Source organism: Xyrauchen texanus, chromosome 27, assembly GCF_025860055.1.
Source record: "Xyrauchen texanus isolate HMW12.3.18 chromosome 27, RBS_HiC_50CHRs, whole genome shotgun sequence".
Taxonomy (NCBI): Eukaryota; Metazoa; Chordata; class Actinopteri; order Cypriniformes; family Catostomidae; genus Xyrauchen; species Xyrauchen texanus.
The window spans coordinates 16,981,019-17,006,239 of NC_068302.1; the positions used below are offsets into that span (position 1 = coordinate 16,981,019).

At 38.1% G+C, this 25,221-nt stretch overlaps 1 protein-coding gene across 1 annotated transcript in view; it reads right to left on the reverse strand.

The window, feature by feature from the left end:
• The window catches only part of rimbp2b (RIMS binding protein 2b), a 211,516-nt gene that overhangs the window by 148,535 nt on the left and 37,760 nt on the right, over positions 1–25,221 (reverse strand). Inside the window, exon 3 of the mRNA XM_052094964.1 lies at positions 18,137–18,274. Within this exon, the coding sequence (XP_051950924.1) occupies positions 18,137–18,274 (138 nt within the window). The remainder of the gene's footprint in view (positions 1–18,136; positions 18,275–25,221) is intronic.

Below are 25,221 nucleotides of genomic sequence, written 5' to 3' on the forward strand. Positions count from 1 at the left end.
GTTTACCGAATAACTGGTGCCAATAGTTGTCATTTTTATAGCTTTTATTTTATATTTTTATATCCTCCAGAGGATTTTAAAGTTAGAGTGGCTTGGTTCCACAGTATATCCACAATTGTTCGACCTCTCCACTGTATGCAGTATGTGTGCTCTCTATAATATCTTGTTGATATCTTGATTACTTGCCACTAAGTGTCTCAAACAAAACTCTTCAGAACTTTTATAAGAATAAGAGTGAATAAATCCTGTTTAAAATATCTTTCGAATCTCCTTCAAAGATTCAATGCCATGAACATCCCAAATATCCAGCCAGTGATCAGGTGGGATAATTTCAAGCAGCTTTAGCCATTTCTGTGTGCAATATGCTTTGGTTATTCATTGAAAGGTCTGTGGGCTAGACTAAGACTAGGCTAGTTTATATACACAATATATTGGCCTCTCTAGACAAGAAGTGTTGTTTTTTCAGTATGACCACTGTACAATTTCGGTCAACTAAATTATAATACAAGTATTACTCTTGGAGGCCTTAAATAACCAAGTACTGTAGCAGCTCCAAATGTGCAGCCTCCCCTCTCTCACTTTTATACTTCTTCCTGCTTCTTCTCTCACCAGTAAAAGTGTCAAAAATCTCTCCCACTGGCTCTCTCCAGCTATGATTCCGAGTGGCCTAACCCTCCCCTGAAAATGTCACACATACACAAGTCTCTGTAGAAACACCCATTGTGGTGCTGAACCTTAAAACTGAAGTAACTTTTTCAGCATTAAAATACTTTCTTCTATCCCAGCATAATATGCAGAGACAACTACAAGCAAGCTATTCAAGGGTTAATCTTCTCAAAAACTGTAAACACCATGTTTCTGTGGCACTATAAAAAGTAAGTATAACAATTTTTATTTTGTTTCGTATTTAGAAAGCAGTTTTGAAAACATTGTTTATTTTTGCAAATCCATTTGGTGCTGTAGAAATTGTATACTTCAGCTTTAAAATGTGTGAGATGTATACGCGCATTGGTTCTCAAAAAGCTTTGCTTCAGAACCCAAGTGGCGACCCAACACATACCAAACTTGTTTGGAACACAAAAGTAAACCAAAATGTCCTGAAAATAAAACAGTAAAATGTATTAATTTTACCATGAATTTCATAGACGCAAAAATATGAACATCATAAGCTGAATTAGAAAATTGCAATTTTTTACAAATCCAAAATTAATACCAGAAGAGCCCGGAAAAAGCACTGGGCCAAACATTGTATTAGTATTAGTAGTATTAGTATCGCCAAGTAACAGATACAGTTGAGCCAAAATACTACCAGAATTTGTTAGAATGCACACCTTTTGATGTCAACAAATAATTTTCTCCTCTCTTTTAAAAGTTATTTATTTATTATTAATAGTTAAGCCCATTTATTTTGCTATTATAACTACTGTATGCAAGATTATATGGCAAGTTTAGGATCAGAAAAGACCTGCAAATCCTTTCTGGGTCAAAGCCCACCAATTGAGAACCACTAAATGAGCAGTTATGATTTCAACAAATGAGAGGTGCTAAAATAAGAACTGAGCCAAAAATACATGAAAACATATGATGCTGCACGGATCAATTTTCTCATGCACAACATACACAAAGTAAACAAACATGCATCAGTAAAATAAACTGATTTTAATGCCTCTTGCTTCATCACTTCTCCAGCACAAATACACACACACACACACACTCAACTGTGTATGTGAATACACACACATTTCTGCAAATATACACACACACCTCCAGAAACAGATATCTAATTAAGGGCTGTGAGATTGAACATGTCCCTCCCTCTGATGGCATAAAATTAGATGTTACAGATTTGGAATTGCATTCTCACTGTGATGTCTGACACTGTCTACTGGAAGGATGTGTGGTGTTCAGCATTTGCGTGTATTTGCGTAAAGTGTTGAAAATGAAATGTCCATAAAAAAGAGAGAGAGAGAGACCCCAAATTCAACCTAATTTAAAATGTCAAAAGCAAATATAGTGAGAAGGAAAAAATAAAGAACTAGCAATATACTCAAACACACATATGCACAATCGTACGCACCCCCGGACACACACACAAAGAAGTCCACCTACCCACAAATCTCTGTATCGCTGAATCAAGACACATACTGTTATGTTTACCTTGTCTTGTTTCACTGTTGCCCTTTTGTTTGCCATGTTTGTCACTTTTGCATTCCTTAGCTTTCACTTTTGTCCCTTGTGTAACTCCATAGTCTCTCTGTTAGCTTTCGTGTTCACGTTCATTGTTTGCACCTGCCCTCGTTAATTTGCCATTTTGCTTCTGTTTATCACCTTGTTATCTTGTTTGAGTTTTGTTTGTTCATTGGCCCCTTTTTCCTATGTTCATGTATTTATACCCTGGTTTTTGGTTCAGTCCTTGTCTATCGTTGTTTGTTGTTAGCCTGGTATGTGTTCCCTGCCTGAGTTCTCTGTTTTGTTGCCTGAGTTCTCTGTTTTGTTTTATCGTGCCCGTGTTTCAGTTTTATGTTTTATTTCCCCATTGAGGGTTGTTCCTTTGTGTTTACTTGCTTGTTTATTTAATAAAGTCAAACCGCATTTGGATCCGCATCTCCTCGTCTGCCTCGCTGCTCAATCGTTACAGAACGATAGACCAATACAATGGATCCAGCGGTCCAACAGACCAACTACCAGCTGCTCTGCTTGAAGCAAGGGGACCGACCGATTGAGCACCACGTCCAGGACTTCCTCGAGCTGGCGTTTGTCTCCGACTTCCCGGACTTAATCCTGGCATCCTTCTTTCAGGGAAATCTGAATGCCTCACTAAGGGAGCGGTTGCCACCAGCAACGCTCGGCTGGACTTTGGAGGAGATGGTGGAAGAGGCTCTGCTGGCCAGCGGCTTGTCACTCATGGTGTACGTGGCAGAGGAGAACCCTGCCTCACCTCCCGCGGTGGCGACCTTCAGCTCGCCCTTGGCTCTTCCCGTCACGCCAGTTCCACCTGTCAGGGAGCCCATCTCTATGCCATCCCTATGCGCGTTCATCTTCGTCTGCCCAGAGGAGGAGGAGAAGACGGGCTTCCACCACCCGACCCGCGCCTGCCCCGGTCTGCGAGCCAGAGCCCACGCATGTCACGGTGAGCGAGCCTGAGTCCACGCATGTCACGGTGAGCGAGCCTGAGTCCTCGTCAGCCACGGTGAGCGAGCCTGAGCCCTCGACCGTCCCCGAGCCAGCGCCTGTAGCCTCAGACGTCAGTGAGCCAGTGCCGATAGCCTCAAACGTCAATGAGCCAGTGCCGATAGCCTCAAACATCAATGAGCCAGTGCCTGTAGCCTCAGATATCCGTGTGCCAGCGCCTGTAGCCTCGACCGTCCCTGAGCCAGCGCCAGTAGCCGTGACCGTCCAAGAGCCAGCGCCAGTGGCCAGCGCCAGTGGTCGTCCCGAGCCTTCCAGGGCTCCACCTCTCAAGCCTCTCGAGCCTTCCAGGGCTCCTCCTCCCGAGTCTTCCAGGGCTCTGCCTCTCAAGTCTCTTGAGCCTCCTAGGGCTCTGCCTCTCAAGCCTCTCGAGCCTTCCAGGGCTCCGCCTCCCAATTCTCTCAAGTCTCTCGAGTCTTCTAGGGCTCCTCCTCCCGAGCTTTCCAGAGCTCCGCCTTCCGAGTTTCCCGAGCTTTCCAGAGCTTCGCCTTCTGAGCTTTCCAGAGCTCCGCCTTCCAAGCTTCCTGAGCTTTCCAGAGCTCCGCCTCCCGAGCTTTCCAGAGCGCCGCCCTCCAAGCTTCCCAGAGCTCCACCTCTCAAGCCTCTCGAGCCTTCTAGGGCTCTGCCTCTCAAGTCTCTCGAGCCTGCCGGGGCTCCGCCCCTCGGGCCTCTCGAGCCTTCCAGGGCTCCGCCCCTTAAGCCTCTCGGGCCTTCCAGGGCTCCGCCCCTCAAGCCTCTCGAGACTTCCAGGGATCCACCCCTCAAGTCTCTCGAGCCTTCCAGGGCTGCTCAATCGTTACACATACTACATACACACTACTCAAATACTACACCTTATAAAGCTTCTATAAGATCATACTTCATTTTAAGGTGTATGTGTGTCATCTGGCAACATTCTATTATTGAATTATGTAAGATTAATGAGTAAAGTATTGCCCTTTGTCTGACAGAGTAAGGGCTGACCTGTCTGTTAATAGCACTGCATAACTACTGTGTATACAAAAAGTACATTGGTAATAGCATGGTAGTACTGTAAAGATCGACCGATATTGATTGAGCAGACACTGTATGTAATCATGGCTTTATTTATGCATTTTTGCACAATGGTAACTGAATAATAATTAGACTACTACAATAGAAAAATAACAGCATTGGCATATTAATATTTTTATAGAAATAAACATAATAGCATTAGCCTATGAATACTTTCATACCTTAAAGACATGATACAGCCAGAGTAAATGCACAACACACTTGATATTACCATGGTATCATGTCAAAATAAATTGGTAATATTATATTTTTTTATATAGTGCAAGCCCATAAACCATGCACAGCTGCATACATTAAAAATCACTTGGTTATAGTATACCTTGCAGGTACCATTGGCATGCTATATGCAATGTACTACGATTTGGGATGCACTAATACTAGTCTTCCATACTATACGGTACAGATAGTACTACATTTGGGCTGCAGCCAAGTATATTAGCACCTAGCCATTATACTGTGTCCTAACTAGCCATGGCTGCGACAAGGGTCGAGTGACAGGACATTCTGTCGATTACTTGCTTTAAATTTCTGCTGTGTTACTAGCTCCGCCCACTGTAAACTCTCATTGGTCTAAAATTGCTTAGCTACATTTTGCTGGTAAGTAGTATCGGTCTTCTGGTCAGGGGTGGTTCTAGACCATTTTGTCTGGAGGGGCAAGGGTGGGGCTGGGTGTGCTTGAATGGGGCAACTGTATTATACCTTAAATGTCCCCTGTACACATATAAAACATAATTTGCCTTCTTAATATTTGCGGACATGCAATTTTTCAAAGACAACCAAAATAAAACAATTTGAGTAAAGAATTTACAATTGAAATAATAAAATATATTGACAAATGCTTCAATTAGTCAATGCACCCTAACATTCTGGTTTTACCCACGCAATGCCATGTTGCCAGTTCTTTAGAACGACTAATGCAGTAAAATTCTTGGGTAAAATTACTGATAGGCTACATCAAGATTTTAAGTTAGAATTGAATCAGTAGGCTATAATTAGCTTGTACAGGTCTTGTCACCATTTCCTTGAAGATGCTTTTAATAATTTTTAAGCACATTTTTAAATCCACAAGTTCATTTTAAATGGTCCAGTAGTACAAGTGAATTTTAAATGCATATATCTATCTCAGTTACTATTAGTTTAAAAAAGTTGGGCTGCCCCCGATCAAGCTGGGACATACCAAATACCCAGGATGAACTGCACGATCGGTTGGGCATGGTTCGCTTTTACTCGATACAGGACTTAACAAAGGGTTATTGGCAGATCCCTTTAACAGTAATGTCCCATGAGCAAATGGCCTTCTCTACACCATTTGGATTACACCAAATTGTGACCCTTCCGTTCGGTTTGTTTGGGGCCCCAGCTACATTACAGCATCTTATGGACCGAGTCCTCAGACCACACGCTGCGTATCCCGCTGCTTATTTGGATGATATCATTATTTACAGTAATTGTTGGCAGCGGCACATGCAGCATCTGGGGGCCGTTCTGACGTCACTGCGACGAGTGGGAGTCAAAGCAAACCCGAAGAAATGCGCAATTGGACGGGGGGAGGTACGGTATATGGAATTCCACTTGGGGCATGGGCAAGTGCGACCCCAAATTGATAAAACCGCAGTGATTATGACCTGCATGAGTCCTAAGACCAAAAAGGGGCTAAGATAGTTCTTCGGGCTGGCTGGCTATTATCGAAGGTTTGTGCCTAATTATTTGGACGTCACCAGCCCACTGACTGATCTTACTAAAATGGGAGCTCCAGACCTGTTCCAGTGAACGAAGCCATGCCAACGGGCTTTCACACAGGTAAAAGCTGCACTTTGTGGACTGGGAAATCTTTTATCTCCCCCGAATCTCACTGTGCACATAGAAACAGAAATTAGTAACAATTCATCTCAGGTGGATGTCCTTACCACTTACTCTCTCCCCAGACGGGCACTCAACCACGCCCTCACCTCCACAGATGGCTTTAATGTGTTTTTTTAAAATCATTATATCTGTCAGTGTCTATGCACATTCCTTATTGAGCTTGGTGTGCACCTCTTATTAAAGAGTTCCAGAATTGTTCCAGAAATGAAAACACAACAGATACACACACAAACATTCTTTTTATATCAAATATTTTAATGAAGAGCCAAGTAAGAGCGAGCTATAACGAATTGTGCTCAGGTGCATTCAATAAGGCAGAAAATCAGATCCAGTTCAGGTTTTGTGATAATAACATGGGAAATTGTGCTATAAAACTAACTTAACAAACACTAACATTTACACCTGCATGTATAATCCACATTAAGTAGAACTGATACAGCAGGTCCAAAGATACGAAACTAACGCAGAACTTAAACCTTATCTCCAGACGTTTTTGGCGCGTTATTCGTTTGACATTCGGTTTCTCCTACCCAAGCTCTCTGGAGCCGACAATTTTACAATGATAATGTATCATTAGCACAATTAGGTTAAAGAATTTTTGACTATAATAAAGGCATAAAACATTGAGCTCAAATGGTGAACGCTTATTGTAGCGGGAGACTTATGCCTAAAAATACTCTCTTAATACTTTCATTAACTAGCGCTTGTAAGAGACCGTCTGAAAATTCCACCCACAGCACTAAAACGTCAGAGGTGTCCAAATATTCATTCAAAAATGTAATTAATGTCCAATTTTGCATATAATTTACAATCTTTAGAATGTGTAAATGTTTTTTTTTAAATAAGTGTTTAAGACAGAACATGCAAGGCAGCCGCATTGAACACTTAGATGGCAGTGATGTTTAAGCACAGTGTGTGGACATTTCAGAAGATCTCTAATGAATCACAAGTGAACTATTTATAAATATTGAACTTAAATTAAACTTACCCCACTAAATATTATTAAGCAGTCATAATGCATTGATGTTTTGTATAAATATAATTTGATTGGGGTCACTGAACTCTCAGTGGGATGGAACATGAGAACACCACTCTTACCATTCTACCACTCCAATTTGGGGGGGCACTGGAAATTAATGCTGGTTTAAGCTGGTCTTTTCAGCAGGAAACGTAAGTATGACATTGATAGCCCTAGTCTGTGGAGACCAAGAGAACCAATGCTGTTTTCTCAGCAGACAGACACAAGAGAGACCTATGGGGGCTTTTCTTACATCACTGCTTCTTTGATTTAACTCTGTGTCTCTCATCCTCCTCCTTCAGGCATGCCTCTCTCATCTATCCAGCTCCTGCGTCACTCTTTCATCCTCTGCGGAACTTCAGTATGTGTGCGTGTGCAGCTGGAAGAGAGGCACTTTCTGAGTTGCATCACTGTGTGCACGTGCCCGACTGCATGTACGTGTGAGCATGAGAAAAACGAGGTGTGCGTGTGTACAGTCCTTAAGATTTCTACCTCAGCTAACCAGCTTATGAATGTTATATAGAGGTTTTTATGATCTTGTTAAAACTGGTTTCATTATTCAAAGCTCCATTCATTCAGAGACTGAAAAGGGAAAGAGAGAGAGAGAGAGAGAGAGAGAGACAGAGAGAGCCGGCAGGCTGAGTGAAAATTTAATGAATTCTCTCACAGTTGGAGGAAAAGCGCTTGTGAAACTTGGCAGCAAAGGAAGAGATTTCAACTCTGTTGATTTCTCCTGTGTCATCAGCTCCTCTCTTTTTCAACCCATCTAATGGGAAATGCTCAGAAGAAGAGGAAGGAAAGTGAGAAAGGGAGATTTCACGGAATCAACTTTGTCCAAATCCGTCACTCTGCTGATTCATGTTACTTTTATCTTTTTTAATAAGCCACAAAACAAAATGTGTCACCTAGCACAGATCACATTGGCTGGTGGGAGCTCCCTTTGCTAAGTGACTGGCAGTCTCTGTGCCATGGTGCTTCATTTCTCAGGTAACAGAGCAATCCTGTAGTACAATATGACAACTGGCTAAACCCCACTAATAGCTTATTCTAATGAAACCCTGATAAAATCGATAATGATCCTATGTGTCTGTAGGCATGCATAAGAATTCAAAAATCAACACTTCTAAATAATCATTTGGACTTTTTGCTGTCTTTTGACCATTTTGTTGGAATTGTAACAATGCATGGCTTAAATGACAAACTAAGAATGAAAGAACGATTTTGAAACTATCCTGATTGAAAATAATATATTGACTCCAACGACTGGAGACAGGAATCGGAGTTGACTACAAAAAAAATCAAACACCCCTTTCTTAGGCTGAATGTTAGCCTCAGTATCATTCACTTTCATTTAATCTTTTTCCCATGCAATAAAAGTTAATGATCATTCTGTCTAAAAAAATCCCTTTATGTTCCATCGATTAAAAAAAAAGTCACATGGGTTTGCCACATGAGGGTGAGCAAATGATGACAGAATTTTAATTAATTTAATTTATTTGGGTGAAATATCCCTTTAACCCTCAATTGGTCTTCTGTCATTTTTGACCAGAATCACTTTTGCTGATTTATTGAATTACAGAGGAACAAGATTTCTTGACTTTTTCTCCACTTTTTTTCTGATATACAAAAGAAATAAAAAATTGGATGTGATTTGATAAGTCTAAGTGGTCGTAAAGAAAAAACTGACTGACCATTGTAAAATGAATGGGAAAGACCATAACACAGTGCAATTTTATTTTGTTTATCTGTCAAATAAAATACATAAAAAAATCAGCCACAATGCAGAAAAAACACACACAGAAATTAAAGGGCGAAACTATAAAACATCCAGAGTGCAAAACATACATACCCATTCACACACACACACACACACACACACACACACACACACACACACACACACACACACACACGCACACACACGCACGCACGCACTTACACACACACAAAAATTAACTGGTGAGACTATAAGATAGGGCATTTTTTTTATTTGTTAAATAAAATAAATAAATCAGCCACACTGCTTAGAAATAACACTCAGAAATGAAGGGGTGAAACAATAAGACACCTACAATGCAGAACACGTACACACGCATGTGTACATACACATACACACACACACACATACACACAGAAATAAATGGGTGAGACTAAGGCTATGGCATACTAATACGTTTTCATTTTAAAATCTTTTTCTCTACATTTCGGCCTTTTGTCCACACTGAAACAGCGTTTTTGTCAGCAAAAACTGAGCTTTATGAAAATGCTTTCCCAAGTGGATAATTTTTACTAAGATAAATTATATTTTGTGCAATCTTCACATTGCATTCCTTAAAATATGACAGGAATTTTACTCGGAATTGGTTTCCGACAACGGGACACAAGAACAGTTGCATTTCAGCCCGTCCATGCAACAAAGATTTTTTGCATGCGCTGTAAAGGGATTTAAGCATTTTTATACATGTTATTGTGGACACACAATAAAAAAGGTGTGAGACAAGGCCTAAAACAGCTAGGAGGCTGAACACACACACACACACACACACACACACATAGAAGTAAATGGGTAAGACTAACACAGCCAAAAGGGAGACCACTGAACACACACTCATGCACACAGAGAACAAAGATAAAATAATACATTTTTAGTGACCCAATGTATGTAAGTATACCTTTTCTAATGTGGGAAAGTTTATGCTTAGATGCAGGTGCCTTAACTTCCAGACAAAACACTGCACCTTTCTGTCATGGAAACAAAGACATTTTCCCAAAGCTTTAAGTTATAAATGTGCCTTGTCGAGCCTTGCTCACATTTAGGGCTGTTCAATACCAGATATTTGGGAATTAACTCCGATTCCTGGTTTTGGAATCATTGGAATCGATTCCAGGCTCATTTATTCTATTCTTTTTCAATTCCGAAAAAAATAAAAAATGGGAGGGTAAGTTAAATCGCATAATAAACAGCACACTACAAAGCATTCTTTGCACTGTTTATAATAGCGTGAATGATATTTACTATTAATAGGTCCATACTAAAATTAAATCAGGGCCTATATGCACATACCAAAGCATGATGCTTCAATCCCATTAGAAAAATTTGATGGAAGTTTGAGTAGATGCGCCTGTATTCCCTAAAACTACCGAAAATAGTCTTAAAAGCACCATTTAACCTATACTGAAATTGTATGTTATCACTCAAGAGTTCTTGTTCAGAAAGTGGTTTATATTAGATAGGGCTGTCAATTTAACACATTAATTCAGTGCGATTAATTTTACAAAAAATAAAGTGTTAAAAAAATTTACGCAATTAATCGCGATGCCACCGGACCGTAATAAAGAAGATTCCTGAGAAATGCAAGCTTGTAGTACCACTAGTTTACTCCAGAGGGCAGTAAGTGAAATTTCAGCTGTATGAGCAACGCACAGTTTATACAGTGAAGAAAACAACCCATCAGCAGACAGCACAATACAAACATGCGTTCCAAAACATTTGAAGGAGCGCAAATGCGAACTAAAGGATCTCAATATGTGTTTAAAGATTGAGTATTAACCTATATTTAACTTGACACAGTGACCTAAACCTTAGATGTTTATGACGCAACGCACCCGAGACGCTACACAAGCTGATGCAGGTGTTCATTGACGGGTCCTTAAACAAGCCCTCATAATAAATCTCGAACTGATTGATAAATTCACTTGTGAAATGGATTGCTGTGAACTGTATGCCAATGATTGACTTATGATCAATTATATGGAAAACGATACATTGTATTCTAAAGCCACTTTTTGTATGGTCTTACCAATGATTAAATCTTCTGCTACAGGAATGAAATACATTTTAATTATCTGAATATATATATATATATATATATATATATATATATATATATATATATATATATATATATATATATATATATAATTGTTTAATATTTAAAGATAACTATGTATAATGTTTTCATCATTATATATTTAATTATTGTTATATGAGGGGCTTTCTGTATATGCGATTAAATGCGATTAATTAATCGGGTTGACAGCCCTAATATTAGAATGTACTGTAATTGTCCACTATCTTTGGTGCACTGAATAAAATGTCCAAACAATACACTTTTATTTAAAAATCCACATTGTTGTACTGGTTTGTTTCACACAGTATATATATATATATAATTGTTTAATATTTAAAGATAACTATGTATAATGTTTTCATCATTATATATTTAATTATTGTTATATGAGGGGCTTTCTGTATATGCGATTAAATGCGATTAATTAATCGGGTTGACAGCCCTAATATTAGAATGTACTGTAATTGTCCACTATCTTTGGTGCACTGAATAAAATGTCCAAACAATACACTTTTATTTAAAAATCCACATTGTTGTACTGGTTTGTTTCACACAGTATATATATATATATATATATATATATATATATATATATATATATATATATACATACATTTTTTTGTGTGTATTTAAAAAAAATCATTATTCATTATTTGTTATATATTATTAATATATTATTTTATATATGATTATAAAATCATAATGAGTCTCCCTGTTTTTGTGACCATTTGTCTGAGATGGAACACAAATAGACTGGATAATATATGAAGCTAAGTCTTACTAAATGGCCTGCGCTGTTTGCTATAAATAGATAAATAATCATTCTTATTTAACCGATAATTAGCATTTATTTTGGTATGTATATGCAACACTATATCACTCTTTTTAAATGTTGATAGTAATAAGAGATATGTCCGTGTGAAGTGTGTGTGTGTGTGTGTGTGCGTGCATGCGAGCGTGCTAGTGTGTGTAAGTTCATGTGTGTAGAGGAAACTGGTGAAGAGACACTAACAAACCCATTAGAACCAGTTTAAAGCATTACTTTGACAACAGTGGTATATTACTTGAGGGACAAATTACAGCTGTCAAACAACAAAATGGGGTTGAATCTACCTCTTCACAAGAACCTGATTCAAATGGATCCTGTGTTGCATGTCTCAACAGATATGTGGTTGAGAATGAAAATAAAAAGGCAAAGAAAGAGACAGAAAGAGGAAGTGGTCTGGCCGGACTGGCTCCTTCTGTGCATTAATAAGAGGAATAATTTAATTAGAGGTCTATGGAAGGCTTGTGGTGTGGTCATCATGCTGTTCTAATTTCATTAGCAATCCTATGAACCAGAGTGTGTTTGTGCACGTGTGTGTGTGTAACCAAATGACCATGATAAAATATTAGGACACATTGGAGGAGTGGCCTGATGGGTAGTGTGCGTGCTAAGACAAGTTTTGCTTATATGTGGGAGAAGGGATTTCAAATCCGGCCTGGTGTGAAGTTATAGTTTTCATTTACAACAACCTGAAAAAAGAAAGAATGGGGATACATCTGAACTTTGGACACTTATATAATGGACAATTATCATTCTTTAGAATGATAATTTTGAGCGTACCAGCACACTATGGCTGCCGTCGCATCATCCAGTTGGAGTCTGCACACTTTGTGGAGGTTGGGGAGAGTCCCCTGTTCACTGTGTAAAGCGCTTTGAGTGTAGTGTCCAAAAAAGCAATATATAAATGCAACTTTCATTCATATGAATGCAACATTTATTTCATTCATTACAACTAGTCAAAATTCAACTTTATGTACATAAATGTTTGCTTAACGGAATATTCAAAGTTCAATACAAGTTAAGCTCAATCAACAGCATTTGTGTAATAATGTTGATTACCACAAATATGCCTCACTGTGTCCCAGATTTCTTTTATTTATTTTTTTACTTTTTTAAAGAAAAAGAGGAACTAGTCTAAATTATTTTTTGTTGTAATCAACATAATGCCACATATAGTGTCAATTGAGCTTAACTTGAATTGAACCCAGAATGTTCCTTTAAATGGAGAATCACATTTTCCTTGACATTTAGATATACTGTTTAAGGTTTTATATATATATATATATATATATATATATATATATATATATATATATATATATATATATATATATATATATATATACACTCACCTAAAGGATTATTAGGAACACCATACCAATACTGTGTTTGACCCACTTTCACCTTCAGAACTGCCTTAATTCTATGTGGCATTGATTCAACAAGGTGCTGAAAGCATTCTTTAGAAAAGTTGGCCCATATTGATAGGATAGCATCTTGCAGTTGATGGAGATTTGTGGGATGCACATCCAGGGCACGAAGCTCCCGTTCCACCACATCCCAAAGATGCTCTATTGGGTTGAGATCTGGTGACTGTGGGGGCCATTTTAGTACAGTGAACTCATTGTGATATTCAAGAAACCAATTTGAAATGATTCGAGCTTTGTGACATGGTGCATTATCCTGCTGGAAGTAGCCATCAGAGGATGGGTACATGGTGGCCATAAAGGGATGGACATGGTCAGAAACAATGCTCAGGTAGGCCGTGGCATTTAAACGATGCCCAATTGGCACTAAGGGGCCTAAAGTGTGCCAAGAAAACATCCCCCACACAATTACACCACCACCACCAGCCTGCACAGTGGTAACAAGGCATGATGGATCCATGTTCTCATTCTGTTTACGCCAAATTCTGACTCTACCATCTGAATGTCTCAACAGAAATCGAGACTAATCAGACCAGGCAACATTTTTCCAGTCTTCAACTGTCCAATTTTGGTGAGCTCTTGCAAATTGTAGCCTCTTTTTCCTATTTGTAGTGGAGATGAGTGGTACCCGATGGGGTCTTCTGCTGTTGTAGCCCATCCGCCTCAAGGTTGTGCATGTTGTGGCTTCACAAATGCTTTGCTGCATATCTTGGTTGTAACGAGTGGTTATTTCAGGCAAAGTTGCTCTTCTATCAGCTTGAATCAGTCGGCCCATTCTCCTCTGACCTCTAGCATCAACAAGGCATTTTCGCCCACAGGACTGCCGCATACTAGATGTTTTTCCCTTTTCACACCATTCTTTGTAAACCCTAGAAATGGTTGTGCGTGAAAATCCCAGTAACTGAGCAGATTGTGAAATACTCAGACCGGCCCGTCTGGCACCAACAACCATGCCACGCTCAAAATTACTTAAATCACCTTTCTTTCCCATTCTGACATTCAGTTTGGAGTTCAGGAGATTGTCTTGACCAGGACCACACCCCTAAATGCATTGAAGCAACTGCCATGTGATTGGTTGATTAGATAATTGCATTAATGAGAAATTGAACAGGTGTTCCTAATAATCCTTTAGGTGAGTGTATATATATATATATATATATATATATATATATATATATATATATATTATTGTATTATGTTTAATTTACTGTATTGCTATTGTTCTGTTTTGTGGTATCTATGTCTCTGCTGCTGTAACGCCTCAATTTCCCTCCAGGGATAAATAAAATAGTATCAAGTTAAGAGAGCAGGCTTTCTGTGGCTAACAATTCCAAACATAACACCAAACGGGACCCATTTGGACAATTTTGGATTATTTTTGAATATATTCATGCACTAGACAGATATCTTTCACTGCTTGATACACATCTTGTGCCTCTTTTAAAAGATGTAATGTCATGTTCCATCTCTGAAATGGAGAAGCAATTTTATTTCATTCAGCTGCTACCTCTTCTTAATGGATGCGTTCTTTTGCAGCTCTGCTCTATTTTTAGTGGTTGTGTATGAAAACATGATGGAATGATACTGGAAAATGGATGTGTATGTGTCTTCAGTGTATAGAGTGGAGTGTATGTTCAGCTCATATTATACCAGTCAAAATACAACTAAAGCTTTGCAAAGGAACTGTTATTGAAGGTTGGGGCAGTTAAATCATGTACTTTGAGTAAACCCTGAAATTTAGTTTAATAATATTTTGGTGCTTATTCATCTTCCTCCGTCTGAGATTCAAAAATGGCTCTATTCGAAGGGCTGCACGATGTTAGCCAATCATAACAGTGGCCGTTTACATTGAAGTTTTAAGGGGGTGTCTGGGCCAAAACTGAGCATTTCAGACAGAGGGCCAGAGATAGTGTGCAGAATTATTTAAAAAATTACTAAATGATGACTGTTTTAATGCAAACAAAAAACTTTATTAACATTATCAGTGGACCTCAGGGAAGATAATGAAACTATATTAAAAAAAAAAGCATTTCATGACCCCTTTAAGATTTCTCCTTTTAATGTTTTTAAGATGACTGGCAAAGGAAATGGTTTGTCAGATTTCCAAAAGTGAATATATTTATTTTTCATAATCTATTTAGATCTAAGCTAAAGGAATAGTTCACTCACAATGAAAACTCTGTCATTATTATCCTCATGTTGTTCCAAACCTGTATGACTTTCAATCTTCCATGGGACAAAAAGGAGATTTTAGGCAGAATGTTAGCCTCAGTCACCATTCACATGACTGAGACTAATTTCCCTTTAAGGCCACACTTGACCCTGCTGCTGGTTTCTCACAATAAAAAAATTCCTTTTCAGGTACTATTTTGCTAGACTTTTGAGGTGCAAATTTGTTTAAATGTCAAAAAAAATATAGTCAAATAAAATCTCTTAAAACCAACTTGCCTAGAAAAAAGAAAAAAAAGTTCATAAATGGACCAAAAATGTCTAGTAGTTATAAATGTTGAAGATGGCATATTCTCATGGTGAAAAGGTTTTTGGAAGGAAACAAATTCGTTTCATATTTGGAAAACCTATACACACCTTACTGCTTACTTTGTTAATGGCACACAAATGTATTATCAGAATGTCATTCTGCACTGATGGTTTTCCATTAACACCTAATTGTTTTATCACACATGAGCGATAGCATAAAACAGTGTTGCCAAACAGTCACTTGCTGCCTCTCTCTCTCACCACATGCACATATTAAACAGATGCACCACTTCAACATTCTTGTTTCCAGTTATTGAGCAAAGAAAAAAGAGACACATCAAAAAGGGATAAATGAGAAGATAATGGACTGCTTTTATAAAAATGCTGTTTCCTAGCAACTAACAGGTGAGAGGGGCTGCAGCTCTGTGTGTACATGGAGACAGAAATAATGCTGACAACAGGAGGGAAACAAAGAGAGAAAGTGAAACAAGAGGGAGAGATAGGTGTACAGATCTAACGGTAATGTAAAGGCATATCAGAGCTCTTCCACTGAACATGCCACCTGCATATATCAACGCACATAGAACACGACTGATCACATGATGATGAGTAATTTTGAGAACAAACACGATACACTGTTCTCAAAAACCATAAATACAAAACGAGATTGGTTGCAATAAAGTGAATGGCATAACTATGAATCAGTCATTACTAAAAAACATATTTCACTGTTTGAGATAATAGGAAATACATGTTTTTTTCAGGCCACATCCACACACCAGACTTTTTTCAGAATTTTTGCACTGATTTTGCCGAGAAATCTTCGGAATTCAGCAGAACAGGTCTAAAATGTTGTTGAGTACTACACTCCAAATTTAGCCAACATATTTGTATTTATTATAATTTTTAAACAAAAAAAGCAAGGGGCAGGGGATGTTCACACTGTCAGAAAAAAAGATACTGTGCAGGAACATTTCACTGAGCAACAAAACATATAAATGTACCTTTAAAGGTAACAGGTCCTAAGGGCACAAATTTGGGGGTAACCTCAAAATAAATAGTAGTTAATTGTGATTAATTGCAGATTTTAAAAGTGCTGAAATTGACTAGCACCCCCAAAACATGATCCTGCCACCCTCATGCTTCATGGTTGGGATGGTGATCTTGGGCTTGCAAGCCTCACCCTTTTTCCTCCAAACATACCAATGGTCAATATGGTCAAACAGTAACATTTTTGTTTCATCAGACTGTTTTCTGTTTTTCTGGGATTGATTTGAACTTTTCGCACCAAACTATGTTGAGACAGAATGTGTCTCTTTCCTGAGCGGTAAGATGGCTGCGTGGTCCCATAGTGTTTATACTTGCATACTATTGTTTGTACAGATGAACGTGGTACCTTCAGGCATTTGGAAATTGTTCCCAAGGATGAACCAGACTTGTTGAGGTCCACAATCCTTTTTCTAAGGACTTGGCTGATTTCTTTTGGTTTTCCCATTATGTCAAGCTAAGAGGCACTTAGAAGGTAGGCCTTAAAATACATCCACAGGTACACCTCAAATTGACTCCAATTAGCCAATAAGAAGCTAATTGTCTAATTGTCTAAAGGTTTGACATCATTTTCAAAGCTGCTTAAAGGAAAAATTAACTTACTGTATGTAAACTTCTGACCCACTATAGTCACTTCTGACCCTTCTATAGTCTTACCCTAACCCCAACAGAAAAGTTTCACTTTTAATTGAAACTTTTCTGTTGGGGTTAGGGTAAGACTATAGTACTTCATGTTTATATAAAAAAATTAAGTATTTTGTATGTCCCTATTTAGATTGCTAAGTAATAATATGTGTGCATGTGTGTAATCAATAGAATTCATTTACATTTTGTCCACACATCAAGCCTGAAGACTTCCACACTGTCTCCACTGGGAGATGTGTGAGTATGATTATGTGTGTGGATGTGTATGCATGAGAGTTTGTTCAAATAAATGTATTACAACATTACTTTAGGCTGAAGCTCATACATACCAAATGTCTGAATAAATGTAACCTGTATGCATGGAACAGACCACCCCTGCTGCACAGACCTGCTCAACCAACATGGAATTCCAATGATTGTCTAGGCTGGTTAATGCTGGTTTGGTGCAGGTCTAGTTGGTAAACCGGTATATCCATGAACTTCTGAAGCTGGTGGACCAATATGTTTTTTCTGGTAATGCAGTTAATGCAAAGACAACTTGCTGGTGAAACTATTTAAAAAGCCTTGTTGGTACACCAGCATACCATGTTGTGGATCAGCATTCAAAACACAACATATGCTGGTGACCTGCTTTGCTTTACTTATCTAAAACTAAACCATTAAACATCAAAACTAAAGCAACATCTTTGTCAAGTCTACTAAACAGTTCAAATAAAAGCACAGATGCATGCAGACTGACCAGTCGTTTGTGCTGCTGTCGGAGCAGGTAGAGGGTGGAGCTCTTGGGTGAGAGTTTGTCTTTCCTGTCCTCTAGCAGTCGGTATGTTTCCACATGCTGGGGAGATATATGCAATGGAAACACTGCATTCCTCGGTTTCTGAAGAAAAAAAAACAGAAACAAAAATAAAACAAATATATATCTACAATGGATGAATTGAAGCACTTTTGCCTAATAATACAAAAATCTAAAATCAAACCTAAGTGGCATCTGCAAAAATATTGACACAGTAGTCCTAGGAGAGAAACTACAAGTGCAGTTCAACACATCACAACTATGGACATGTTTCACTTATGTGTAATAACCAGAAAGATTCAGAAATCAGAAAGTAAAACACTTCTGATTTGATATTGAACTAAATATATATATATACACCATGTTATCATTTAAAACATGATAAACTTATTTTTGTGAAATGTTTGCTTGAAAAGTGTGCTTGTGCTATCTTTTTTTTATTTAAAATTTTTTGATAAATAGTAGTAGCACTTGATATTTATTTATCTAACAATGACATTAATACATTTTTAAGTGGGGCTGACATGTCAACTGAAAATATCAGCTTCAATAACTTTAATATGATAATATGATTTTTTCCTTTTTTTATATTTTTTAATTTATATTGTCATTAACCATTAAAACCGTCTGCAAGTGTGTGTGTGTGTGTGTGTGTGTACTGTGTGTGCACGTGTGTGTGAGCGTGTATTTATCACTTTGTGGGGACCAAATGTCCCCATAAGGATAGTAAAACCCGAAATTTTTGACCTTGTGGGGACATTTTGTCGGTCCCCATGAGGAACAGCTTATAAATCATACTAAATTATGTTTTTTGAAAATGTAAAAATGCAGAACGTTTTCTGTGAGGGTTAGGTTTAGGGGTAGGGTTAGGTTTAGGGGATAGAATATAAAGTTTGTACAGTATAAAAACCATTATGTCTATGGAAAGTCCCCATAAAACATGGAAACACTACATGTGTGTGTGTGTGTGTGTGTGTGTGTGTGTGTTTGTTTACACTGTGAGTTCTTTGTTGGTGGAGTGATTCTTTTTCTTGTCAACAGTGCAGGTTTCCTTAAGGCCTCACTTTAGCAGGTGGCCACTAAGAACAAAACAACATTTTACCACTATTATGCTCTATACACATAACCGGGGGACATTTTTACTACTCTGGCAAGCAAACGGGGGCTTATCAGTGTGTTTGTTTACACATATGTGCGTGTCCATTAACTCAATGAACAAAATGGCTAGGATACAACACCTTAACACCTGCCCCAATTGTAAAGACAAAAAGTGAACAAACAGCCATGAAAACACACAAGGGGGTCTTTTAAACTGCTTTAAAATGGACAAGAACACCTCTGTCCTAGGACACACACACACACACATACTAAAATCCATAATCTTGTTCACTGCTGTTAGTCAGGTAATATGAATGCAAGCAGGAGGTTGAACCAGATGTTTGGCTTCAGCACAAGCGCTCAGTGATTGAAAAGGTTTCCAAATTCAAGTGGCTGCCATTCTCAAATTTTACTCGCTTTTAGCGCCACTCAGTGGACAAATGCATATATAAACTACTGCGATGAAAGAAGTAATATAATTTTGCAAAAATAATGTCTTATCAGACTGACAATTTACCAGGTGTGATAAACACATGAATGTATTAATAAAAACATGAATGTATATGCCATTTTTATGAGTGCCAGAAACATTTGTTTTTCATTTTCAAAATGAAATTTAAAAAATGAAAAAATTACTTTAAAAAACAAATAGCAGTGAAAAAAAGATTTTAATTTCCAATAATAGTTTTAAAGTGTGTGTAACACCTTGACAAGGCTACACATGTATAAACACTTTTGCTGGAAAAAAGAAAAATTACTGACTGGTAATTAAAATTCTAACTGAGCACAATTTATTATCACAATTTTTGCAAAACCTTATCTATGTTAGCCTGCTAGACAACATCACCAGTAAGAAGGCCATTCTTATTGTTGAGCCTGAACACAAAGCAAATGTTTGTATCTGCACATAAATACATTCACATACAGTATACAGTAGCTCAACTGCAACTCACTGAGATCTATTAAGGAGGAATATTCAGAATACCTGAAGCCATTACCTATTAACCAAAATGCCATTTAAAAACTATTAAAAATCTTCAGAACAAGAAATGAATGTGGCACAAATATAACCTCTTATACTCTACAACACCAGAATGCTGAATTATTTAACCAGCATGCAGCTTTGAGTACCTACATATGTGGTATTTGAGAACTCCAGATCCTCACAACTGCTAAGCGTCCACTCTAAAGAATCAAGATACGTGAGTTAGCCTAACAGTTAGCTTAGCCCTCAGATCACAGGAAGTAGAAAGAACAAAAAGCATGTTTACTAATTCATGGTGGCAGTCAGGTGTAACAGGGGGCCGCCTTTGTTCTGGAGAAGATTCAGAAACATTACACTTTGGGGAGGAAACCATGAAGGTTTAATCTACAGGGCTAAAATTAGACTGTGGTGTAAATAGTCTGAAGGGAAAGCAGTTTGATCATTGACAAGCATGATAACAAATAGCATTGAATAGTCTGATAACCTCCATGGTTCTAAAGCATTTCTAAAGCAAAGTTTTTATTAAACAGCCATATTTCATGGCTACAATAAAAGGAATCAAAGAGCACTTCAAGTAATTTTCCAGAAAGACAAGATGTCTGAGAAATGTATTGGCTTTGTCATAACAACGCTTCTGTTTGAAATTGTAAGAGCCACATTTATGAGGTCAATGCAGTTTAGTGCTAAGTCATGTCTGTAACTTTTTAGAGGTTAAGTTATTCATTCAAATAAGTTGATACTTTCTGTACAAAGTTAACTTATGTTGATGTTAAGTATGATGAACAAATGGTCTCCCTTCTTTATTTAAACACCCATAATAATGTGTTATGGATGTGACAGTAACAGACACTTCATATTAAATCACATGTATATCAATCAGATAATCAAACATCCATCGCTTTTTCTTTTACCATGAAGATTCTGATAGATCACTGACTATTGCTTTGATCTGTGACGTATTTTAAGCATATTTTTACATTTGGGAGAAACAATTTTGACAACTTTGTGATTTGAAATGTAATATGATAAACAACATCTAATATGGCTGCGCTGCTCACCGTGTTCCGTACACACCTGCTCGAGGGCGCCACCATAATCATAGAAGGCCGTATGGAAATTTCAATCTTTTTTCAATTCTTTGTGCAGCATTGATGTATATCATACAGTGTCTCAGAGGTCAAAGTCTGCAGGTTTCAAAGCATTTTGGATGGTTTTCCTTCACATGTAATGATGCTTTCACAACTGTCTAACGAAGAGATATCACATCTGTAATGCCGTTTTTCCCCATTTATATATATATATATATATACACACCAGTGACTAAAAGTTTGGAATAATGTACAGATGTTGCTGTTTCAGAAGGAAATTGGTAATTTAATTCACCAAAGTGGCATTCAACTGATCACAAAGTATAATCAGGACATTACTGATGTAAAAACAGCACCATCACTACTTGAAAAAAGTCATTTTTAATCAAATCTAGACAGAGCCCATTTCCAGCAGCCATCACTACAACACCTTATCCTTGAGCAATCATGCTAAATTGCTAATTTGGTACTAGAAAATCACCATTATATCAAACACAGTTGAAAGCTATTTGGTTCGTTAGATGAAGCTGAACAATGTCTTTGTATTTATTTTTGAGTTGCCACAATATGCAATAGACTGGCATGTCTTAAGATCAATATTAGGTAAGAAATTGCAGAAAAAAACGGCTTTCTCTAGAAACTCATCAGTCAATAATTGTTTTGAGGAATGAAGGCTATACAATGCTTGAAATTGCAAGATTTCATACAAAGGTGTACACTACAGTCTTCAAAGACAAAGGACAACTGACTCTAACAAGGACAGAAAGAGATGTGGAAGGCCAGATGTAGACAGCCACATCTATGGCAAGTGCTACAGGAAGTGTGGGGTGAAATGTCACCTGAGTATCTGGACACACTGACAGCTAGAATGCCAAGGATCTGCAAAACTGTCATTGCTGCACATGGAGGATTTTTTTAATGAGAACTCTTTGAAGTAGTTTAAGAAGTTCTGAAAATTGTAATAGTAATTGTTTACGTTTTTAATGTCCTGACTATACATTGTGACCAGCTGAATGCCACTTTTGGTGAAAAAAGTACCAATTTCTTTCCAAAAGAGCAAAATCTGTACATTATTCCAAACTTTTGGCTGCCAGTATATATATATATATATATATATATATATATATATATATATACATACATAAATACTGGCAGCCAAAAGTTTCTGCCCTTTTATATGCCATATATATAAATAAACTCTCATTATCAACTGCTTTTATTTTAAGCAAATTTAACACGTGTAAATATTTGTATGAACATAAAATGTCAACAACTAAGACATAAACTGAACAAGTAACAGTCAGTATCTGGTGTAGCCACCAGCTGCATTAAGTACTGCAGTGTATCTCCTCCTCATGAAATGCACCAGATTTGCCAGTTCTTGCTGTGAGATGTTACCCAACTCTTCCACCAAGGCACTTACAAGTTCCCGGACATTTCTGGGGGGAATGGCCCTAGCCCTCACCCTCCAATCCAACAGGTCCAATATGTGCTCAATGTGACTGAGATCTGGGCTCTTCGCTGGCCATGGCAGAAAACTGATATTCCTGAGCTAGCAGGAAGGGTACCACCTGAGGGAGGAGGTTGTCTTCTCTGTAACGCACAGCGTTGAGATTGCCTGCAATGACAAAAAGCTCAGTCCGATGATGTTGTGACACACCGCCCCAGACCATGATGGACCCTCTACCTCCATATCGATCCCGCTACAGAGTAGGGGCCTCGGTGTAACACTCCGAGGCTGTGTAATTCCTTCGATGAGAAACTTGAGTCCGACTATTACCTCTGGTGAGACAAAACCACAACTCGTCAGTGAAGAGCACTTTTTGCCAGTCCTGTCCTGTCCTGTCCAGCGAAGGTGGGTTTGTGCCCATAGGCAACATTGTTGCCTGTGATGTCTTCTAAGGACCTGCCATACAACAGGCCTACAAGTCCTCAGTCCAGCCTCTCTCAGCCTATTGTGGACAGTCTGAACACTGATGGAGGGATTGTGCGTTCCTGGTGTAACTCGGGCAGTTGTTGTTGCCATGCTGTACCTGTGCCGCAGGTGTGATATTCGGATGATATTCAGTTGTTGTTACATGCGGTCTGCCATTGCGAGGATGATCAGCTGTCCTTCCTGTCGCTTTACAAAAAAGATCTGGTTATTTGGAAAGTTTTTTTTTTTTTGATGATCTGTAATATACAATGTATACTATACATATACTGTACTGTACATACTTTTTGAGTTTATATATATATATATATATATATATATATATATATATATATATATATATATATATATATATATATCCACTGAGGTGAAAGTCATAAGAAGACGTGAGTCGCAACAGATGTTCTTAGTTGACAATTAAAGTCATTTAATTTGCTCACATCTCTTAATCATCAGCGAACATCAGAATATAATTCTTACAATACAAATTTTACCAGTTCCTACAAAAGTAAATGGTCTACACTTATATAGTGCTTTTTTTAACATTAGAGGTTACCAAAGCGCTTTACACTGAGTCCCATTCACCCATTCGCACACACATTCACACTCACATTCACACACCAATGACGGCAGAGCGGTCATGCAAGGCGCTAGCCTGCCATTGGGAGCAACTTGGGGTTATGGTCTTGCCCAAGGACACTTCAGCATGTGGAGTCATGTGGGCCACCAATCCTGTGATTAGTGGCCGACTCGCTCTACCACCTGAGCCACAGCCGCCCCAAGTAGAGTAGGTTCCTCGAACTGCGGTATTGTTTCTCCCTCAATATGAGGCAGAACATAATGTACGAATAAACAGAGGCAGAGCAATTTAGCATTATAACAGTTTCAAGCGTGCACAGGACACATTGAGAACGCCCACATGCACTCTCTGAGCGAGAGCATGAAGATTTCATAGCAGAGCAACTAAAATTTTAAAGCACATGTCCAGCTTTGTGTGAGCAAAGCAAATCCTTACAACCAGTACATGAATGCACACTCTCACGACTCCCCTGACATGCTCTGGCATGACCCCCACTTTGAAAATCATGGATGTAGGCTTTATCCAATTTATACCAAACACATGTGCTGAAAAACAACTGAAAATAGCCTAACACTGGATGGAATGTATAGAACCAACCAATGTTGATGCTGACACAAAAGACTTAACCTATATGAAGAGAAATAAAGAAACAAAGGTATTGATTTTAATTATATGTGCAGTATTACCATACAGTTTCTCACCATCGAAAACAAAAGCTATCCACATCATAACTTTTATTAATTTTCGAATAAAAATGTATTAGTGTGGACGTGACCTTAAAAGTAAAGTTCCAATTAGAAACAACACGGGTTGCAACCTTATGCCACAGGACTCAGGAGAACCTGTTTAAGGTCCTTAAAGAACTTTGTATCCTCTAGTTCTTTAGAAAAATCAATGCAATGCAAAAAATCAATTTAACTTCGTAAAAATAATAGGAGTTTTATTTATATTTGCATTTCATCATTAGACGAGACAGTTTCAATTTACAGGCAAATGTTGAGGAGAGAGAGGTAGAATGAAACAGTTGAGCACTTTAACCAGGTGTGTAGCAGTCATTTTAAAAGTGGGGGGCTGGGACACAGCTGTCAGCTGGTGGCTCGTACAGACCAACACTTATAATGCAGTATTAATATATTACAGTATATATATATTAATATATAAGTATGATATAATGTAACCCGGTCACACACACACAAGATGAGACAGTCACAATGTTGGTTGAAAACCGCTTTATTAAATAAAAAAGCAGTCCAGACAAACGTACAAACAAGGGGGGCAAATCCAATGAAGAGTAGTCGTGGGAAGCGTGAGGTCAAAAGCCGGGGAATCAAGATAACAATAACAAGA